Source organism: Pan troglodytes, chromosome 12 (genome assembly GCF_028858775.2).
Source record: "Pan troglodytes isolate AG18354 chromosome 12, NHGRI_mPanTro3-v2.0_pri, whole genome shotgun sequence".
NCBI lineage: Eukaryota > Metazoa > Chordata > Mammalia > Primates > Hominidae > Pan > Pan troglodytes.
In genome coordinates, this window is record NC_072410.2 from 21,971,607 (window position 1) to 21,991,692 (window position 20,086).

Genomic DNA, 20,086 nt, shown 5'->3' on the forward strand with positions numbered 1-20,086 from the left:
ATGGACCAGGGCCGACTCTTCTCTCCCAAGGAGAGCCTGGCTCATGCAAACAAGACTTGAGAAGGGCCCAACCCAAATATGTTTTTCTTTTCTCAAACCTGTGATCCAGAAATAAAAATTTCCATTCCAAGCTATGCCTTGAAGTGAATTCCTCTAAAGGTTCGTCAACTATGCACATTTCCTGTATTGGAAGCAGAAAAAAAAAAAAAGTTGCTTGGGTGCCAGATGCTCACCCTAGGTTTGTTCAAGAGGAACGCATGGTGGGTAACAGAAGTTAAAATCATTTCGAGCAAGTCTCCAAGTCGTGTTGGACTGAAACTCATCATCTGTAGCTAATTTCGGTATTAGCTGATACTAAATTTATTTCACAAGCTGGGGAAAGATACCTAGGAGCCAGAATGTCACACCATCCCTTCCCATTATCGAGAAGTGGCAAACATGTGGAAAATGGCTTTTCATCGGAATCTGAATTACTCATTTAACTCAACATTCATGCCATCGATGTTGAAGCAATCACAGATGAGAGAAGGCAGACAAACCCCCAGCGCTCCAACACTCGGTTCTCACCCAGGCCTGCCCTGCATGGTATTAACGCCGGTGTGAAAGGTGGGAAGATTTACAGTTATCAAACAGCACTTCTGCGGGCTGAACAGCAAGTGATGCTGCCTTCAAACAGAACCACTTGCAGGAAACGGGACAGGGGAAAGGGCGTGTGTGCAGGCACAGAAGCCAGACACTTCGATTTTCAAAGCCAGTGACAACTTCACTGCAATTTATTCCCTCCCAAAAGACCATTAATTACATATAACAAAATGTGAGTCAATCATAACAGCTCCGCACAATGAACTGCCTCTCAGGTACTTGCCTTTAAGAATTGTGGTGTTGCCAGACGAACGGTGGCAATGAAGCAAACCTCCTTTCCTAGTGGCACCCGGCAAGGTCTTGAAAGGGTGTTGTCAAAACCATTACAGGAGGGGCTAGGCACTGGAGGGTTGGGAAGAAGAGGACACATAGGTTAGCCCTGTCTGGTGGCAGCAGCCAATCCCTAGTTGGCACTTAACTGTAAGCCAAGCGCTGCCCCCAGGGTTTATGTAGAGTATATTAACTCATTTCATTCTTACAACAACTGGATGAGGTAGGTCAACTATTATTCCCATTGCAAAAAGAGGAAACCGAGGCACAGAGGGAAGTAACTTGCGCAAGACCAAAAAGCTTGCTAGAGCTGGGATTTGTGCCCATGCTGGTCACCAGCATTCAGCACTGCCTCTCACTTCCACTAGCCCTATGGCTTATAATGCTGGGAAAAATAGTCTACAAAATGAGAACACAGGCCGGGCACAGTGGCTCATGCCTGTAATCCCAGCACTTTGGGAGGCTGAGGCGGGAAGATCACTTGAGGCCAGAAGTTCGAGACCACCATGGCCAACACTGTGAAACCCCATCTCTATTAAAAAACAAACAAACAAAAAAACAAAAATTAGCTGGGCATGGTGGTGTGTGCCTGTAATCCCAACTGCTTGGGAGGCTGAGAATCACTTGAACCTGGGAGGCAGAGGTTGCAATAAGCCAAGATGGCACCACTGCACTCCAGCCTGGGTGACAGAGTAAGACTCTGTCTCCAAACCAAACCAAACCAAACCAAACCAAACCAAACAAAACAAACAAAAAAACAAAGTGAGAAGACAGCCTCATTCTACAGTAACGGTTTGAATACTCCAGCCAGTGTTTTAAGGTGAATTCTATAATCAGTGTTCCTGATACTGATGGTCCCAGGGAAAGTAGGGGTGTCTCGGCATCATTGACACCCCCTTCCCTGGCCCTGTCTTGGCTGGCATACATGGGGTTCACGGGCCTCTGTCCTGAAACTCCCCCTTGGGAGCCCAGGCTGATGCAGGGGTTGGGTCTGGGCCATTGAGGAGACAGAGCTCAGGATTTAGGGTCATCCCCAGAGGAACACAACACCTACAACAAAACTTGCTAGTTCCCTAGCATGGCCCAGGTGACAAAATCTGCTCTCACGCATCTTATGTCTTCTCAAACATCTAGGAGGGCATTACTGTCCTAGGCCCAGAATGGTTCTATAATTAACCATGGTCACTCAGAAATAACAGCAGGGATGCCATCAAGTTTTTGGGCTCTAGGCCCAGGGTTCTAACAGGGCAGAGGGGGGACTGTCCTAGGCCCACAGCCATGGGCCCACGTCATGATGCCGTCTCACACCTCCAGTAGCCTCGGCAGAGTCTTCTCTGTGTGACTTGGTCCCTGCCTCCAGGGCAACTGTGGAGAACGGACTGACCTTCTGGGCCAGAGAAAAAGTTAGTTACTTTTAGATGGAGTTTTCTAGGTGGGATAAAGAACCCTGTTAAATAGGAGAAAAGCCAATTTACTATGTACGTGGAACTCTCAAAGTCGTCCACGGGTGGGGTTCCCTTGGGACCCTGGGCACCGCTGCCTGGGCCCTAAACAGATCAGCTAATTCACAAACTCTGGGGTGAAGCCCAGGCACTGGCCTTCTCAAAGGCTCTGCAGGTTCACCAGTGTGCAGCCAGGCTGAGGATCCCAGGGCTGATAATCTGTGCTGCGTTTTTCACAATTATATCCTGCACATTCTGAACTGGAATATCATGATGTTCTCCAAGTTAATGAGGAACATATCGAGCATCAGAAAGCTAAATCATTATAAAATGAAATCTGCAAGATTTTCTTTGGATTTTAGCTTTCCAATCATTTTTTAAAATATATATATTTATAGGTTTCTAAAAGATTCTATAATGTGGTCTTCTCTCCACTAACATGAATAAATTCATTTTACCAAACATATTCTCTGAATTCATTCGCATAAATACTAATGTTTCCAAACATGAATATAAAGTGGGCAAAATAAAAAACAGTGGTCTCTGGAGAGCTTACATCTGTCACAAGTTGGCTTAGGCTATTGCGAATGAATTTGTAAGATGAGCCAAGAAACTTATCAAAGGGAAGGAAAACAATTCCACATAAGGGACGGTTCTACAGATGTGAACATCCGCATAATTAAAAAAAAGAGACATTTGAAAACTTCCCAGATGTGAAATACTCTCTCTGCTAGAATCTAAGACATATTACCCAGCCAGATAATGACTAATACAATTCTGACTCTTTCAGAATACCAAGACCTTCCAAACAAACTTCTGAGGGCCTCCCAGGAATTTAAGAGGAGGCCTCCCCCTTAATCTATCTCTAAACGATGCAACATCTTTGAACGATCTTTCAGCTGTTACATTCCTGTGCTCTGTCAGAAATGCCTTCCCCTGATTCACTGTGACGAGGAGAAGGGGACAGAAAAAGATTGTGAAGTGGGAGGCCCTGGTTGCTTCTTCGAGGGCAGCAGCGACCTGGACCATGGACATTAGGTGGATGTTTTGCAGAGCTTACTGTTGGCCTGGCTGCCCCCACAGTGCAGTTTTATCTGCCCTTTTATAGCATCTAAGTCTTTAAAGATAAAAATGCACCCCCCAAAAGGAAGTTTCATTATTGTTTGTAGCCTGCATTTGATGAGCTAGATATTTTACAGATGTCCAGAACGGGGCAACTTCTCTCTTCAATATGCCTTTCCCACCAAAAAACTTAAAAACACTGAGGGCATGATCAAGGGTGATAATAAATCAAGGATGAATGCTTTAATAGAGTCCAAGGAGAAAACCTTGGGGAAAACTAAGGCAAAGAAGATACTTTGAACATTTTGCCAGTTGCATTTGAAATAACTTTTTCCTGCAGCACGAGTCTTCTTGCATATTCTAGAGGCAACACAGGTGCAAACTGCTCCCTGGAACTTCCTAGTCATATTTAGCACTTAGAATAACTTCTCTGGCACTTTGTATCTCAAGGTAGTTTAAAGACATTAATTAAGGATTCAATTAGTTGTTTCAATTTAAGTAATAGAAAGAATATATCTAATTACAACTGGCTTCCTGAGACTCTCAGGATTACCCACTAACTGCAGGAGCAGCCCTGTTTGCTCAGATCTCTGACCACTCACAATATAGAGAAAAGCAACTCATTCTTGCTACATTTTCCCTCCTAGGGTCATCTTACTCAAAATTGACCTTACTCTTGCCGAAAGCTAAATATATAGCCTTCCCCATGGCAGGAACTGGGGCTCATTCTCTGTCTCCACCTCTGAGCAGGTGTCCTGCACACAACAAGTGCTCAACATGTGTTTATCAGATGACTCTCCCATGAGATGGCCCGGCTCATCTCCAAATCCCAGCTTAAGGTCCAGTTCGGGAAGACACCATCTCATCCTTGCCAGCAACTAGCACACAGACCTTGGGACCCCAAGGTGGCTTCCCCTCTGCAGTGTGACCCACCTTGGTGCTGCTGGTGGCCCGTTCACTCTGCCAGCTGTGGGAGGTGCCCATAGCACATGGCCTGGGTTCCACTGGCAGGCAGGTGAGCTCACTGCCCGACTGATACATTAACACTGATCAGCAGGAGGCCTGGTCAGGGCAACTGCTGCAAATCAGCATACGGCAATCACCACTCTGTGATGGAAAACAGAGCAGCAGGTGCGTGGCGTGGACTTCTGCTTGCGGAGATGCAGGGCTAGCTTGCTTTTTGAGACAGAGTCTTGCTCTGTGCCCCAGGCATGTGCCACAATGCAGGGCTAATTTTTGTATTTTTAGTAGAGACGGGGTTTCACCATGTTGGCCAGGCTGGTCTCGAACTCCTGACCTCAGGTGATCCACCTGCCTCAGCCTCCCAAAGTGCTGGGATTACAGGCGTGAGCCACCGCGCCCGGCCTCGTGCTTTCATGATCGTCTTTCTATTAAAACAGTCCACAGGTTATCACGTCCTGAAACTGTCATTACACTCTAACTTCAGAGACCTTGAGAAAGTTTTGTCTTGGGCTGGTATTCTTGGGATTCCAAAACCAGGAGAGTCCCTGGGACTCAGAATGAATCATGTCTGCCTCATTTGGAAGCACCCAAGGTTGGCTTCCAAGTCTGTCTGATGGCAAAGGTGAGCTCCCAAATCAGCCATGATGAGGAGAAAAAGATGACTATGAGGGCAGGAAGATCTCAGGTGGTAGAGAACTTTTTTCAAAAGGGCTCAGGAAGGAGCAAGGAAGATGCAGAAATGGTAATAGCATTAGTTAACAGCAAAAGAATACAAAGAGCTGGAGAAAGATGTCTGGCTCTGTTCCACTGAATTACCAGCTCAGTCATCAGAACAATTAAGTATTCTCATCAGAGATGACCTGCTTATGATAAATTAGTTGCAATGGCTGGAGGAAAACATACTAATAGTCCACAAGGAAGTGACAAATAGCTTTCTCGGCACTTCTCGAAACAAATGAAAAACAAGTCTGACAGGTGTCTGAGAAGATATGAAACTATCAGTGATGAGGTTTCGCTCCAGGAAGAATAAAGTTGTTAAGTCCCCATCGTGATAAACATCCAAAACATTCAGGCTATGGCTTTGGAATGTTGAGGGGAAAATAACTTTCTGCACATTCATGAGGAATCATCTCCCACTAATTAAGCACTATTTTCAGACTCTTATTTTTCTCTCTTCACAATGTGCTTGACCCAATGTGTTCTGAATAGCCAGGTGGCCGGGTTCCTAGGAGAGCACCGTGATAATCCTGCCCACTTCTTGGCAGGGGCACTGCCTACCTTACCCAGGGCATATTTGATCCTTTCCTTTCTGTTTCCTTTCTTTCAGCTGTGTTTTGCATAGAGAAGAGCAATGTTGGAGAAAAGGCAGGAGCCACAAGAGAGAGCTGGGGCTTTGCAAATTTTTTTTTTTTTTTTGAGACAGGGTCTCCCTCTTTGCCCAGGCTGGAACACAGTGGTGCGATCTTGGCTCACTGCAGCCTGGACCTCCTGGGCTCAACTGATCCTCCCACCTCAGCCTCCTAAGCAGCTGGGACCACAGGAGTAAGCCACCATGCCTGGCTAATTTCAGTTTTTTTTTTTTTTTTTTTGAAGAGACGGGGTTTCACCATGTTGCCCAGGCTGGTCTCAAACTCCTGAGCTCAAATTATCTAACTTCTCAAAGTGCTGGGATTACAGGTGTCAGCCACCGTGCCTGGCCTGGCTTTGCAATTTGCTGGATTAAAAAATGACTCTAAAGGGAAACTACATGTCTTACTCAAATATTTCTTCTTTCCTCTGGCAATTATTAATTAAAATGAGTATTTTTAGGGGCCAGAAGAGTGTAATGGCGTTGAGAAGATATCCACGAGACGGTTGGTGTGGATGGGCCAAATTATTTGTATGTTCAGGAAAGTGAACTTCCCTCGCCCCTGTCTTCAAAGTGGATATCTCACACACATTTTTATCACGATTATGGGACAACTTGTATGAAAGGTCCCCCCACTCCCAGACTGAAACGAGCAGAAAGATGAGGTTGCTTAAAAGCCTGACCATTCCTCATTGTTCCATTTTAATATGAACCCCAGGTGTCTGTGCAGGATGACGCTCCTGGGGCACATTTTTTTTTACAGTGATTTTAACTCCCCTGCGATCTCTCTGGCAGCACTGACCCCTACAGGGGAAGGACGGCCTGATTCTTTGCTGGGTGGAGGGGACACTCTGCTTCCCACTCTTAGGGTCCTGAGTAGATGAGACACTCCTTCCACGAAGCCGTCCACACTCGCGTCTCCATTCCCAGTGAGGTCTGGCGTGCATGCGCTTTGTTCCCTTTTACTGAGGCATCTCAATTAAGCTCAGCAAGGAAAAAACTCAAACCACCCCAAAGCCATAAAATGAGGCAACCTCCAGAAATCCCACGGAACATACAAAATCGAGTGTTGTAAGCTGAAAAGCCTCCACTTCTGCCAGTATTTCAAATCTGGTTGTGCGGTTAGAGGCGAGTAGGTAAAACGAGGGCAGGGAAACTTTTATACTCTGGTGTGTGGTTTCTGGAAAGCCCAGGGTGGAATGTTTGCCGAGGGTGACCTATTTGGAACCACACCAGCAACTTTTGAAATACTGCTTTCTGGATTTGTCAGACACACATCTACATCCAAGTCTGGAGGAGGAGCAAAAAGGCTCAGAGAAAGGATTGCCTTCTTGCATGAAGTTATCTTTCAGGATCTGGAAGCCTGCATATTAGGACCCCGTAAAGCAAAGACCTTTTTTTTTTTTTTTTGAGACGGAGTCTAGCTCTGTTGCCCAGGCTGGAGTGCAGTGGCGCGATCTCAGCTCACTGCAAGCTCCGCCTCCCGGGTTCACGCCATTCTCCTGCCTCAGTCTCCCAAGTAGCTGGGACTACAGGCACCTGCCATCATGCCCGGCTAATTTTTTCTGTATTTTTAGCAGAGACGGGGTTTCACTGTGTTAGCCAGGATGGTCTCGATCTCCTGACCTCGTGATCCGCCCGCCTCGGCCTCCCAAAGTGCTGGGATTACAGGCGTGAGCCACCGCACCCGGCAGGACCTTTCCCCATGCCTCTGAAAATCACCCGGCCAGTTTCTTTCCACTAAGAGTGGTCAGGTGGGGCTACAGGACTTGGGCACCTGGGGTTTGAGAAAGGAGGCACTATTTCGCTGGAGAAGCAAGAGATGGAAATTGTGTATTTGTCTGAAAGCATCTCTCTTTTGTTGTTGTTGTTGTTTAAAGTATCTGTTACAAGCAAACATAGCCCTAAATAAAATCATCTTGTTAAGCTCTATTCTGGAAACAGTCAATTAGAGGAAGAAAAGGGCTGCTCCTACCAGTGGTCCATGCCAGTGCTGCTGGCTGGCCAGGTCCAGCGTGGGCTTTTCAGGGGAAGAGAATAGGACACGGGGTTACATATCCCAGCTCAGAGCCCTCCAAGAGGCTTTGCACAGACTGGGTTAGAAACTGTCCTCAAGTGAAACTCTTCTAAAAAAGACTACTTTCTTGTCCCATTTCCTGACACATATTTCTTCACATTTATTAAAAATCTAGGTTAAAGATGTGAAGTCCCGTCTTCCCTCCCCTGCCCCCAGAACATCTGTGGCAAATGATGAAGTCCTAAGGAGTGACCAAAATGTGCAAACATTGAAGTAGGGGAAAATTCCACTTGGCTGAAGGACCTGAGCAATGGCTGGTGTGTTCACACTGCCAAAGTGAATGGGGGCAGAGGAGAGGGGGGCATCCTCCACTGGGGAACCTGGACATGTCCAGTTGGAGAGTGTAATGTCACCTAGTTCACCAGAGCAAAGGGGCTTTGTTCCTCCCTTCCCCTCAAATTCCTACGAACTCAGCCCCATCACGTTGCGTACAGAGCCTGACAAATCCCGGGTAGCCATGTGGGCGAGCAGACAAGATGGGATCCTCGTCTGTGTGCTTCAAGGCTCACGCAGAGCACTCTCCAGCTCAGCCTCACCCTCTCTCCTCTGCCCTGGAACCTACACATCTCTCTTTGGTTTGGGGCCTGAGGCTTCCTGTTGATGTGATTTTTGAGTGGTGGCCCAGGGACTCTCTCAGTCTTGGGCCAACTCAGTTGATCAGAGGAGCAAGAAGAGAGCGCGTTAGCCGTGGAATACTATACAGCTATGAAAAGAATGAAAACATGTCCTTTGTGGCAACATGGATACAGCTAGAGGCCATTATCCTAAGTGAATTAACACAGCAACAGAAAACAAAATACCACATGCACTCACTGGTAAGTGGGAGCTAAATATTGAGTACACATGGACATAAAGATGGGAGCAGTGGACACCGGGGGCTGCTGGAGGCTGGAGGGAGGAAGGAAGGAGGGGGTGAAGGCTGAGGGGCTGCCTGTCAGGTGCTGTGCTCACTGCTTGGGTGACAGGATTATTGGTACTGCAAACCTCAGCGTCAGGCAGGGTTCCCATGTGACAGACCTGCACATGTACCCCCTGAATCTGAAATAAAAGTTAAGCCGGGTGCGTGGCTTGTGCCTGTAATCCCAGCACTTTGGGAGGCCAAGGCGGGAGGATTGCTTAGGCTCAGAAGTTTCAGACCAGCCTGAAAAACACAGTGAGACCTCATCTCTACAAAACATAAAAGAATTAGCCAGGTTGTTATAGCATGCGCCTGTAGTCCCAGCTACCCGGGAGGCTGAGGTGGGAGGCTCTCTCGAGCCCAGGAGGTGGTGGCTACAGCGAACCATGATGGTGCTACTGCACTCCAGTCTGTGTGACAGAGTGAGATCCTGTCTCAAACAAACAAACAAACAAACAAACAAAAAACTGAAAATATTTTCAAAAGAGAGAGAGGGTGTCAGGAGCATGGGGTGGGGAGTCCTGGGTAGGGACATCAGGTAAGGGGGCTACTGGCCTCCAAACACCCAAGCAGCTGAGGTGAGGAGGCGGCTTGATGTGGTGGGAGGCACAGAGTGGGTGGGGAGTGCACAGAGCCCACAGACGAACTTCCCCAGCCACTCACTGCTGCTTCAGAGGCCCTCAGTGTGGACAAATCACAAGGCATCAGGAGTGACACAATCCAGTTAACCCAGTGCGTACCCACCTGTGTTCAATCTCCACTTTGGATTTAAGGCCAAAGAAGTGACTGCAGCTCTTCTGCATATAAGTGCACTCTATCCCCAGAGTGTATTGTGGAGCTGGTCGAGGAGAGAGCTCTGTTAGCTCCTAGGGAAGCTCTCTAAGCCTCAAGTCTGGTCTGAACCCTGCTCTGCCCTCCACCAGCTGTGTCCCGGGGCCAAGATCAAGCCTCACTTTAGGTCAACCTATTTTTATCCGCTGCTTATTTATGTGCTGGGTAAGGACCATGCTAGGCCCAGGAAGCGGGTACAGTAAGGGTTGCTGTCCTTCCCATTCCATTATTTATACATATATATAAAAAGGACAGGCATCAAATAAGAATGTACCATGTAACACTCCACCAACTAAACTGCCCAGCAGAAATGCTAAGACTTTTCACAGTAATGGACCAAGGTGGGTTTCCTAAATAGTTCATTAAGGTGTGAGCAAGTGTCCTATAAAAATACAACAGATAGGCCAAGGTGGGATCACCTGAGGTCAGGAGTTTGAGACCACCCTGGCAAACATGACGAAACCCCGTCTCTACTAAAAATACAAAAATTAGCCAGGCATCGTGGCACATGCCTGTGATACCAGCTACTTGGGATGCTGAGGCAGGAGAATCGCTTGAACCCTGGAGGCAGAGGTTCCAGTGAGCCGAGATCACGCCACCACACTCCAACCTGGGTGACAGAGCGAGACTCCGTCTCAAAAAAAACTAAAAAAAAAAAAAACCAACAAAAAAATGATGTTAGTGGTCATTTTTCTTCTACACATATTACATATTATTACTAATATTACATCTTATTTTTTCAACTGTCACCACACCTGGGAACTTGGAGTTGGAGAAGTCGTATGGGGAGCCTTGTGTAATAGCTATGTTTTCTAGTTTCTTTCTTTTTTCTTTTCTTTTTTTTTTTTTTTTTTTTTGAGACACACTTTTACTATGTCACCCAGGCTGGAGTGCAGTGGACAATCTCCACTCACTGCAACCTCCGCCTCCCAGACTCAAGCAATTCATATGCCTCAGCCTCCCGAGTAGCTGGGATTACAGGCATGTGCCAACACACCCAGCTAATTTTTGTATTATTAGTAGAGACACAGTTTTGCCATGTTGGCCAGGCTGGTCTCAAACTCCTGACCTCAGGCAATCTGCCCGCCTCTGCCTCCCAAATTGCTGAGATTACAGGTGTGAGCCACCGTGCCTGGCCCACATTTTCTGGTTTCTGTTTTCGATGCTTTGACATCTGGGGCCTTGCTGGTGCTGGAGGGACTGCCTCTCCCAGGGTTAGCCAATTCCTAGGGAGGACAAACAACTCACCTTCCAGGTAGCTTTCATATGCAAAGCAACCCACCTAAAGCCCACACCCCAACCAGGTCCTTCAGGCTCTCATGTCCTGGGCCCTGTCCCCTGACTTAACCAATCCCCGGGCAGGCACCAGATAATTAGGGACAGCTCCTCCCTCCCAGATCCCACTACACTTATTCATACTACTCTCTCTCACCCATTCTTTCTCTTGGAATCTACAATAAAGGTTCCCTCGGACTCCTGACCAACCCCGATGCTTCTCCGTGTGGCCCTGCATGGTGGGCCATGTGTGCCTCCTGTTCCCAGGGACCTGAGAGCATGAACCTTTCCCTTCATGACAGTCCATGACTGTGTGTCTTTGTGTTTGATTAAAACACATCTTGGGTGCCCTTCACACAGCCTGGCGTGTGGGTGCAGGGCATCTGACATGCACAGGCATTGTAGGCATCATGGATCAGCAGAATGCCAGGAGGCCGGAGCGGGCCTGTGTCTGTGTGTTTCATTCCGACACTGATGTGTGAAAGGCAGCAGGCACTGGGGTGAAGACTGTGGGCTCCGGGTTAGAGGGTCTGGCTGTGAATGTGGGCCCCTGACTTCCCACTCACACATCATAGATGCAACCCTTCTACGTGTCCATTTCCTCCTCTGTGAAGATGGGATGATGCCATAAACCACCTCAAAAGGCTGTGGCGAGGATTACATGATCAATGCAAAGCCTGAACTCTGGGCCGGGTGCTTAGAAAGCACTCCTAGGGTGAGCTTTTTTTGTTACCTCATTGTTCAATGTTTATTCAGAAGTAAACCTATGAAGTCAAATTTGAGTTCTTATATTAAAGCATATCTCATAGGTCACGGTGGTTAAATGTTGGCAATTTTATAGGGTGTTTTTTTTTTTTTTTTTTTTGAGATGGAGTTTCACTCTGTCACCCAGGCTGGAGTGCTGTGGCGTGATCTCGACTCAGTGTAACCTCCGCCTCCTGGGTTCAAGCCATTCTCCTGCCTCACCCTCCTGATAGCTGGGATTACAGGCTAATGCCACCACACTCGGCTAATTCTTGTATTTTTAGTAGAGATGGGGTTTCGCCATGTTGGCCAGGCTGGTCTCAAACTCCTGACCTCAGGTGATCTCCCGCCTTGGCCTCCCAAAGGGCTGGGATTACAGGTGTGAGCCACTGCATCTGGCTTTATAGGGTTTAATCTGAGAAATTCATTTGTCTCTGACAATTTTTGCTATTTTAATCCCAGTTAGAATGATATTTCATGTACTCCACAGTTACACGGGAACTCTTGTCTCAAGAAAGCCTCTTTAATGCTGGTTTGTAGAACAGACCCTGAAAAGACACTCCGCACTCTTTCTTTTAAATTTGCCACATTCAGTGCTGTGTGTTTACAGCAGTAATAGTTTCAAAAAAAAAAAAAAACCTCACACATAATTTCCACACATTCTTTCAGGCAAACAAACACTATCTCAACCCACAGTGAAAGTAGAGCCCTGCTAGTTAAAAAAAAAAAGTCCCAGGTATTCAGAATGAAGCCTGCCTATTTCCTTGAAATCCTCCAAGATGTGGTAAATGACAGGATGCTTCAAAGGGATATTCAGCAGCATCTTAATGAGATCGTGGAAATGTAAATTCACAAAGGATACAACTGCTGCTCGCCAGCCAATCACAGGCTGGTTTTTTGTTGTTTTGTTTTCTTTTTTGAGACAGAGTTTTGCTCTTGTTGCCCAGGCGGAGTGCAAATGGTGCAATCTCGGCTTACTGCAACTTCCACCTCCCAGGTTCAAGTAATTCTCCTGCCTCAGCCTCCCGAGTAGCTGGGATTACAGGCACCCGCCATCATGCCCGGCTAATTTTGTATTTTTAGTAGAGACGGGGTTTCTCCATGTTGGTCAGGCTGGTCTCGAATTCCCGACCTCAGGTGATCTGCCCGAAGTGTGTGCACTGTTGTCATGGGGCAAGAGGGAGCAGCATCCTATGATTCCCACAGTCTTGGTGCCCTGAGGGCCAGGGTGCCTTTGCCCTTTGCCCTCTGTGCACGTGGCCACCGGGGTATGTTGCTATCACAGTAGCTGCCATTATGGCCAATGCACATCTTTTTTTTTTTTTTTTTTTTTTTGAGACAGAGTCTTGCTCTGTCGACCAGGCTGGAGTGCAGTGGCACGATCTCGGCTCACTGCAAGCTCAGCCTCCCGGGTTCACGCCATTCTTCTGCCTCAGCCTCCCTAGTAGCTGGGACTACAGGCGCCCGCCACCACCACGCCCAGCTAATTTTTTGTATTTTTAGTAGAGATGGGGTTTCACCATGTTAGCCAGGATGGTCTCGATCTCCTGACCTCGTGATCCACCCGCCTCGGCCTCCCAAAGTGCTGGGATTACAGGTGTGAGCCACCGCGCCTGGCCATCATTTTTTAAAAATTGTGGTAAAACACATATAACAAAGTTTGCCATCGTAACCATTTTGAAGTGCACAGTTCAGTAGGGCTGAGTATATTCACACTGCTGTGCAACCATCCCACCATCCACCTCAAGGACTCCTTTCATCCTGCAAAACTGAAACTCTGTCCCCATTTAGCAACTCCCATTTCCCCCTCCCTCCAGCCCCTGGCACTCACCATTCTACTTTCTGTTTCTATGAATTTGGCTATGGTACCTCATATAAGTAAAATCATACAATATTTGTCCTTTGCTGGTTGGCTTATTTCACTCAGCATAATGTCATCAAAGTTCTTCCATGTTGTAGAATGTCAGAATTTCCTTTCTTTTTAAGGCTGAATAATATTCCAGGGCATGTATATACCACACTTTCTTTATCCATTCATCCACTGATGGACACGTGGGTTGCTTCCACCTTTTGGCTATTGTGAATAATGCTGCTATGAACACAGGTGTGCAAATATCTCTCAAGTCCCTGTCTTCCCTTCTTTTGCATGCATACCCATAAGCAGAATTGCTGGATCATATGCTAGTTCTATGTTTAATCTTTTGAGGAACGAGTGCACACGTAAAGCAAATTCCAAATCACTGTTTACATTAACTCAATGATAAAGTTGTCTGGGAGGAAGGCCATTGCATTCTCCACAGAATGGCACTGGTATCACACTAGGACAGTGCTTTTCAAAGTCCATGGCCCCTGGAACCAGAACCCCACAGTACTCCCCAACGGCACATTCCTGGGTCCTACCCTCCCATCTCCTGAGCTAGACTCTTTAGGGCAAAGGCTGAGAGTCTGCATTTTAACAAGTTGCCTCACCCAAAGAACCACTGCGCTAGGGTTAGTATGATGCTGGGTTCTCTACAAGGTGCCTCTTAGGTCAGTTTCTTTAACTGAGCAGCCCAACGAGAGCTTCCATTTACCTCTTTGTGTGGTTCATTAAACATTCATTTCATGAAGTTTAGACAAGCCTTTCAGATGAGTAGGATGAGGCATGGTTAGGCCTTGGCCTCATCTGACTTTGCCCAGATGTAGGGGCCCACCTGGGAGGATGGACTTCCCACCACTTCCGACCATCTTAAGCCCTGGATGGGTCTGTTCCCAGAAAGGCCTCCCAGTCGGCCAAGGAGCCCACCATCCAGGCATAAGCCCTGCACCCTGGACCTGAAAATCATGCTGGCAGGATCACACTAAAGGTTTAGCATCTAGTTGGAGCCTTTTAAACAAAGCATGTGTATTTATGCAAATAACATACAACAAAGGACCATCTGAGGTAGAAGGAAAAATCCTGGTTAGATGTGAGGACTTGGTGCCATTACTTTGGCTGTTTCTAATAGAAACCCTGGGACAAATTTGACTGAGGGAATAGACCCACCACGTCCAGAGTGAAACAGCGGTCAAGAACGCAGCAGAAGTTAATGCTGTCATCATCTGCTCTCTGCATCTCCCCCTCATTTCTGCAGCTCATCTTTCTGTTTTTGTTTCCTTTGGTATTTTTCTCATTTCCTCTTTTTTCCCCCATTCCCTGTCAACGCTTTATTTTATTTTTTTTTCCGTCTTTGCTGCTTTATGAAATGTTAGCTGTTTCAAAGTTATTTGTTTTGTGTTGAGTTTGGAGGAGCCCAGAAAACAAAATGCAGGCCATGCTGAGCTCAGCCCATAACCAAGTTGGCTTAGGACTTGGTTTCTGAATTCCTGGCCTCAGGCCTGCATTTCCATTTTGCATGGTTCAAAAGTAAAAATAAGTGTTTTAGTCTAGTTCAGAGTTGTTGTCTCTGTAGCCAGAGTTTGGTTAATCAGGTAACCGGGTAATTTCAGAAAATAAGACTTTGCTACTTGGCTTATCCTGCTTGATAATTCATCCAATGCAGATTCCTGGCTCATTGTAAAATGACCCCCTTGCTGTGCATGAGGGCCACAGTGAGCAGAAGAGCTACGGACCAGGTCTACTAAAACACGCTCACAACAGTACTGCAGGGGGAGGGAAACAGTGTGGAAGGCAAGGTTATGGATCATCAAGTCACCACGAAGGCCTGTTCGGCAGAGCCTGTTCTTTATTCCCCGTACGTTGTTTCTCACAGTACAGAATTATTTCATCAGCCCGAAGATAAATAAACGAATAATGTGTGTTTCAGTGGGACTGTGTGCACTGGCACAAACAGGTGTGGGAGTGTGTTCCTCTTGAATGGGAGAGAACATTGATGAGCACAAAAACACATCCTGGGAGCTCGAAAATTCAAATGCAAATGTGAAAAGCACGCGTTCTCCCTCCTCCTCCCTGGGCGATTCTTAATGCCCCCATGTGCACGTTTGCATGAGAAAAGACACTGTCACACTTATATGACAATTAAAGCTTACCATTGTTGTAAGAGCGAAAATTTCCTACAAATTTTATGTATTCATAAGTTGGAAATTCCTTTGGGTTCAAGCTGCCTCTGAGAAGATGGCAATAAAACTCTAAATCGCTGTCAGCTGGGCCGTTAAAGGAAGAAGAGGAGAGAAAGGGGTCGTGAGCATTGCACAGACTCTAAACAAGTAGCGTCTCTGTGAAAACTCTTATGGGATTTAGTCTACACATGGCCAGGCTAGTTCTCTCACTACGACTGACTTCTGGACCTGGTTTGTAACCCTGCTGCACAGGGGTTTCCTTCCATAGTTCATAGATATTTTGCATTCCATACATGGACCCAATTAGTCTTAATTTGCTCCCAGATGTCTGTGGTTGGTAATGTCGGCATTGATTAGTTCCGGCTGTTTTCATATGGTATGTTAAAATAAAGCGGCTCATATAGAGCTGCTCCCTTTAATTTAATCTTTTTGCTTTGCTTTGAAGTAAAATCAGATGTACGACAGGACAGATTATTCATGGAAAATGGACTCAGGCTTGCACTGATGCAAGCAGCTTTGCTACCTCATGCAATTGTGTATGCTTCATTAAGTGACACGCGGTTCACGAGGCATCAAGGTTAGCCTTCTACCTAGGTTGCCAAATATTTTGATAAAAACTTCTGAATTCCACAGAACACAAAAATGTATATAAATAACCAGGTGAGAGCCTCAGGAGGACAGAATTTGGATTTTTGACCTAATTATTCCGTTTTCAGTTGGTTTCTTGATATTATATGAATTTAGTATCTTAGTATCCTCCACGATGAGCTGATTGTTCACTGATGTTTGCACTGTTTCTTACTAAAAGACTCTCATGCAAAAAAAAAGAGAAATCTTATCATATACACAAAATAAATTATTATTCTTGAGTTCTCTGCTTTCAAATTTTCCACATAAAAGCCAAATGTCTTACATATTCCAAATTCCAGTTTTAGCTTTAAACCTAAAATATACCTCTAAGGATCTTGGAAATGTTCTGAGTCATGAGGAAAATTATTCTTAAAATTAGTTCTCCCTTCTTAATTCATTCTAACCTCCTTTCAAAAGCAAAATTCTTATCTTTCTAGCTTGTAAAACCAGAAAAATTAAACTTACATTTTAAGTATTCTGGGGAGGGGGAATCCGTCACAAGCATATGGGAAGAAAGGATTTTATAAACTTCTGAATGTTCTTGTTCTGGGAGGAAATTTAACAAATTCTGATCCATGACATCCGACTGAAAAAGAAAATAAAGGACAAAGGTACACCCTCAACGAAGATGAAAAACAGAAGCAAAAACAAAAACTGAACATTCACAGCAACGCAGAACTGGTTTCTGAAATGGAAAGTTCAATATCTGATTTTCTGTGGACACTCTCAGTTTATCACTCCACTGTTTTAAATAGTAACCTAAAGGGCTGTATTTGTTCAAATGCATATGTGCTGTTGTCTGTGGGCCAAGGAGGGAACTAAGAGTGAAGTCAGACAAATGTAGGAAGGACTGAGTCCTCCTGTTGCTTGAGAAGTGCTGTTTGCTGACACTCCTGCGTTTTGGCTGGGGTAGCAAGGCCCCTGTGCACGCCCAGTGCGAGGCCAATCATTGATTTAAATGGCTCCAAAGAGCCCACAGGGTTCCTTTCCTGACCCTTAGGGCAGCAAAGGGCTGCCAGTCTACTTCGTAAAGGTCTTTAAGTTATGGAACTGCACGTTTTCTTCTGAGTGCCTTGGCACTGTGGTTACAAAATAAATACAAGGTAGAGTTCAGATTGAGTGCTGTCCAACAGAACTGTCTGTGATGATGGAAATGGTCTGTAATCTGTGCTGCCCGTAACAGGAGCCACTAGCCACATGGTTACTGAGCACTTGAAACGTGGCTAGTGTGAACAAGGAACTGAATTTTAAATTTCTTTTTTTTTTTTTTTTTTTTGAGACAGCATGTTGCTCTTGATGCCCAGGCTGGAGTGCAATGGTGTGATCTCGGCTCACTGCCAGCCTCCACCTTCCGGGTTCAAGCGATTCTCCTGCCTCAGCCTCCCAAGTAGCTGAAACTACAGGTGTTTGCCACCATGGCCAGCTAATTTTTTGTATTTTTAGTAGAGATGGGTTTCACCGTGTTGGCCAGGCTGGTCTTGAACTCCTGACCTCAGGTGATCCGCCCACCTCGGCCTCCCAAAGTGCTGGGATTACAGGCATGAGCCATCAAGCCTGGCCCATTTAATTTGAATTGAAATTTAAACAGCCACATGTAGCTAGTGGCTACCATATTGGATATGCAGGTAGGAGCTCACAGTGGACCGAGGAGACAGGCACCTCTCTCTTCCTCAGTTTCCCTCAATAAACCCATCCACTCTCACAGCTTCAAACACAATCTGTATACACTTTCAGGTTTGAATATCCAGCCAACTCTCTCATGTTCCAGCCTCAGCCTTCCAACTGCCACTCAGATGCTCCCTGGGGACCACAGATGAACACATGTCCTGAACATCGGCATTCTTTCCCACCCATATCATCTCCAACCCTTGTGTTTGCATCTCCATCAACAGTATCATCAGTTGGTCACCTGCCTCTCCCAGACCCTCTGGTGGCGCCTTTGTCTTCTCTCCTTCTCGTCCTTACCCTCAAACCAAACAGTGTCCATAGTACTGCCCATTTTTCTCCCTCAAATTCTCTGCTCCATTCACTTCTATTTCTCCAGCTTCCACCCTAGTCCAGACCCCCATCCTCTCTTGCCTGGGAATGATTTGGCCAAACTGGTCTTCCCACAATCCACTTTAGTGCCTGTGCAATTTGTTCTCCATCAGCAGTCAGAGGAGCCTCATATCAGATCAAGTCACAACTGTCCCTTGGCTTCCGACTGCTCCAGGAACAAAGCCTCAACTGCTCAACACAATTTCACGGCTCTTCACAGCTCAGCCTCTGCCTCTCCCAGCTCCCAGCATTTCTCTAATCCTTCTGAGCCTTTTTTCCTCCAGTTTGCCTTCTGTTCTCCCCGAGCCTCACCTGGGCTGTTCCCTCAGGCAGGAACATGTTGCACCCTCCCCTTGTGTTTAACGAAGCCCTGTGCAACCTTCAAGCCCCTGCTTTGAAGTCACTTCCTCTGAGAAAGCCCCAGGTGACACCCTCCACCCCCACTGATGATTTAAGGGGCTCTGAGGGGACAATGACCCCCTTGATGGGACATCAGGTGACATGGCAAGGCGTGAGAGCTCAGAGCCCAGGCTTGAAAGCAGGTTCTACCCCTCCATGCTGCATTTTCCTCAGTTGCAAGGTGAGGAAACCATGAAGGTTCCATGAGCTCACCTGCCTCCACTGCTGATAAAACAGCACGTGGCAGACATTCAATAAATGCCAAGTGCGATTAGGCACTGAATGACCAGTTAAGAATGACTGCAAGGGCACCTGCACCACAGTAACGTTTTCCTGTACAGCTATGTGCTGACTTGAGCATTCCGCCTCCCTCTCTCCAACAGGAGCTTCAGGAGAGCAGGGCCCAGTGCCTTGTTCACCACCACATCCCTGATGTCCAGGATGGTGACTGAACTGACCAGCTGAAAGAATGGCGTGGCCAGCACTATGACAGGCATTAAAACAAGGTGCCCGGAGAACACTGCGGATGGTGTGCCGCCTCCACAATGAAAGGGTAGAGGAGACTCCTGGGGAACAATTTCCAGAGGAAGGAGTCTTGAGTGGGAACCAGGGGACAAGACAGTGTCTGCCAGACAGGGTGGGAAGGTGCTCCAGCATGCACAGAGGCGTAAGGTGGGTACCCTGACAGCACTGCAGGAAGGTGGGAACAACAGGGAGGGCGAGAAGCCATGAGAGAGGAGGTTGCACAGGGAAGCAGGGCCCAGATGAGAGAGGCCTCGGAGGAGTCAGGGCTCGACCCTGTGCCAGGAGGAGCCATGAAGAACCTGAAGGAAGGGGGTGGCAGAACTGCTCGTGCATTTTAAAGAGATCCTGCTTGTAGTCTGGAAGGAGAGAGCACTGGAAGTCAGGCTGGCAATGGCCAGGGTCCCAACAGAGACAGGGGAAGGAGTGGAGAGGAGCAGACAGAGTCCCAGGCAACTCATCAATATCATAGTCCAAACAATACTTGCTGAGGGCCGCCATGTGCCAGCCACTGTTGGGCATGGGGAAGACACGTTGGGAAGCAGGCAGAGCCCCTCCCTGCCTGCAGTCAGTGTTCCGGTGGGTGTGAGGACAGTGGACACAGCTTGGTGGCTGATCGGAGGACAGGAGGAGGGAAAGGAAGGACTCAGCATGGCTTCCAGGCTCTGGCTCGGACGCACCGGTCTTTATCTTTATGGACGAAACTCTACCAGGATCCTCTCTCGTCTATGCTACCATTTCTCATTCTGGCTTTCTCCAAGTTTCTTCGGATGTTCCTGGTTTTATTTTAAGCCCATTCTCTCTAGTTTTTTTAGAAGATGACTCATGTTCACAGATGACAGTAGTCTTTCTTCATAAAGATATTTCAAATACTTGAAAATGAAAACTAAGTGACTCCATGGCCTCTT

At 46.8% G+C, this 20,086-nt stretch overlaps 1 protein-coding gene across 5 annotated transcripts in view; it reads right to left on the reverse strand.

Moving 5' to 3' along the window:
* NPAS2 (neuronal PAS domain protein 2) overlaps window positions 1-20,086 on the reverse strand; it is a 176,650-nt gene that overhangs the window by 31,747 nt on the left and 124,817 nt on the right. For all 5 annotated transcript variants that reach the window (XM_003309165.5, XM_003309166.6, XM_016949124.4 and 2 more), the window contains exons 6-9: window positions 16,686-16,806; window positions 15,561-15,674; window positions 866-984; window positions 99-181 (exon numbers count right to left, since the gene is read on the reverse strand). In XM_003309165.5, coding sequence (XP_003309213.1) covers window positions 99-181; window positions 866-984; window positions 15,561-15,674; window positions 16,686-16,806 — 437 coding nt within the window. The remainder of the gene's footprint in view (window positions 1-98; window positions 182-865; window positions 985-15,560; window positions 15,675-16,685; window positions 16,807-20,086) is intronic.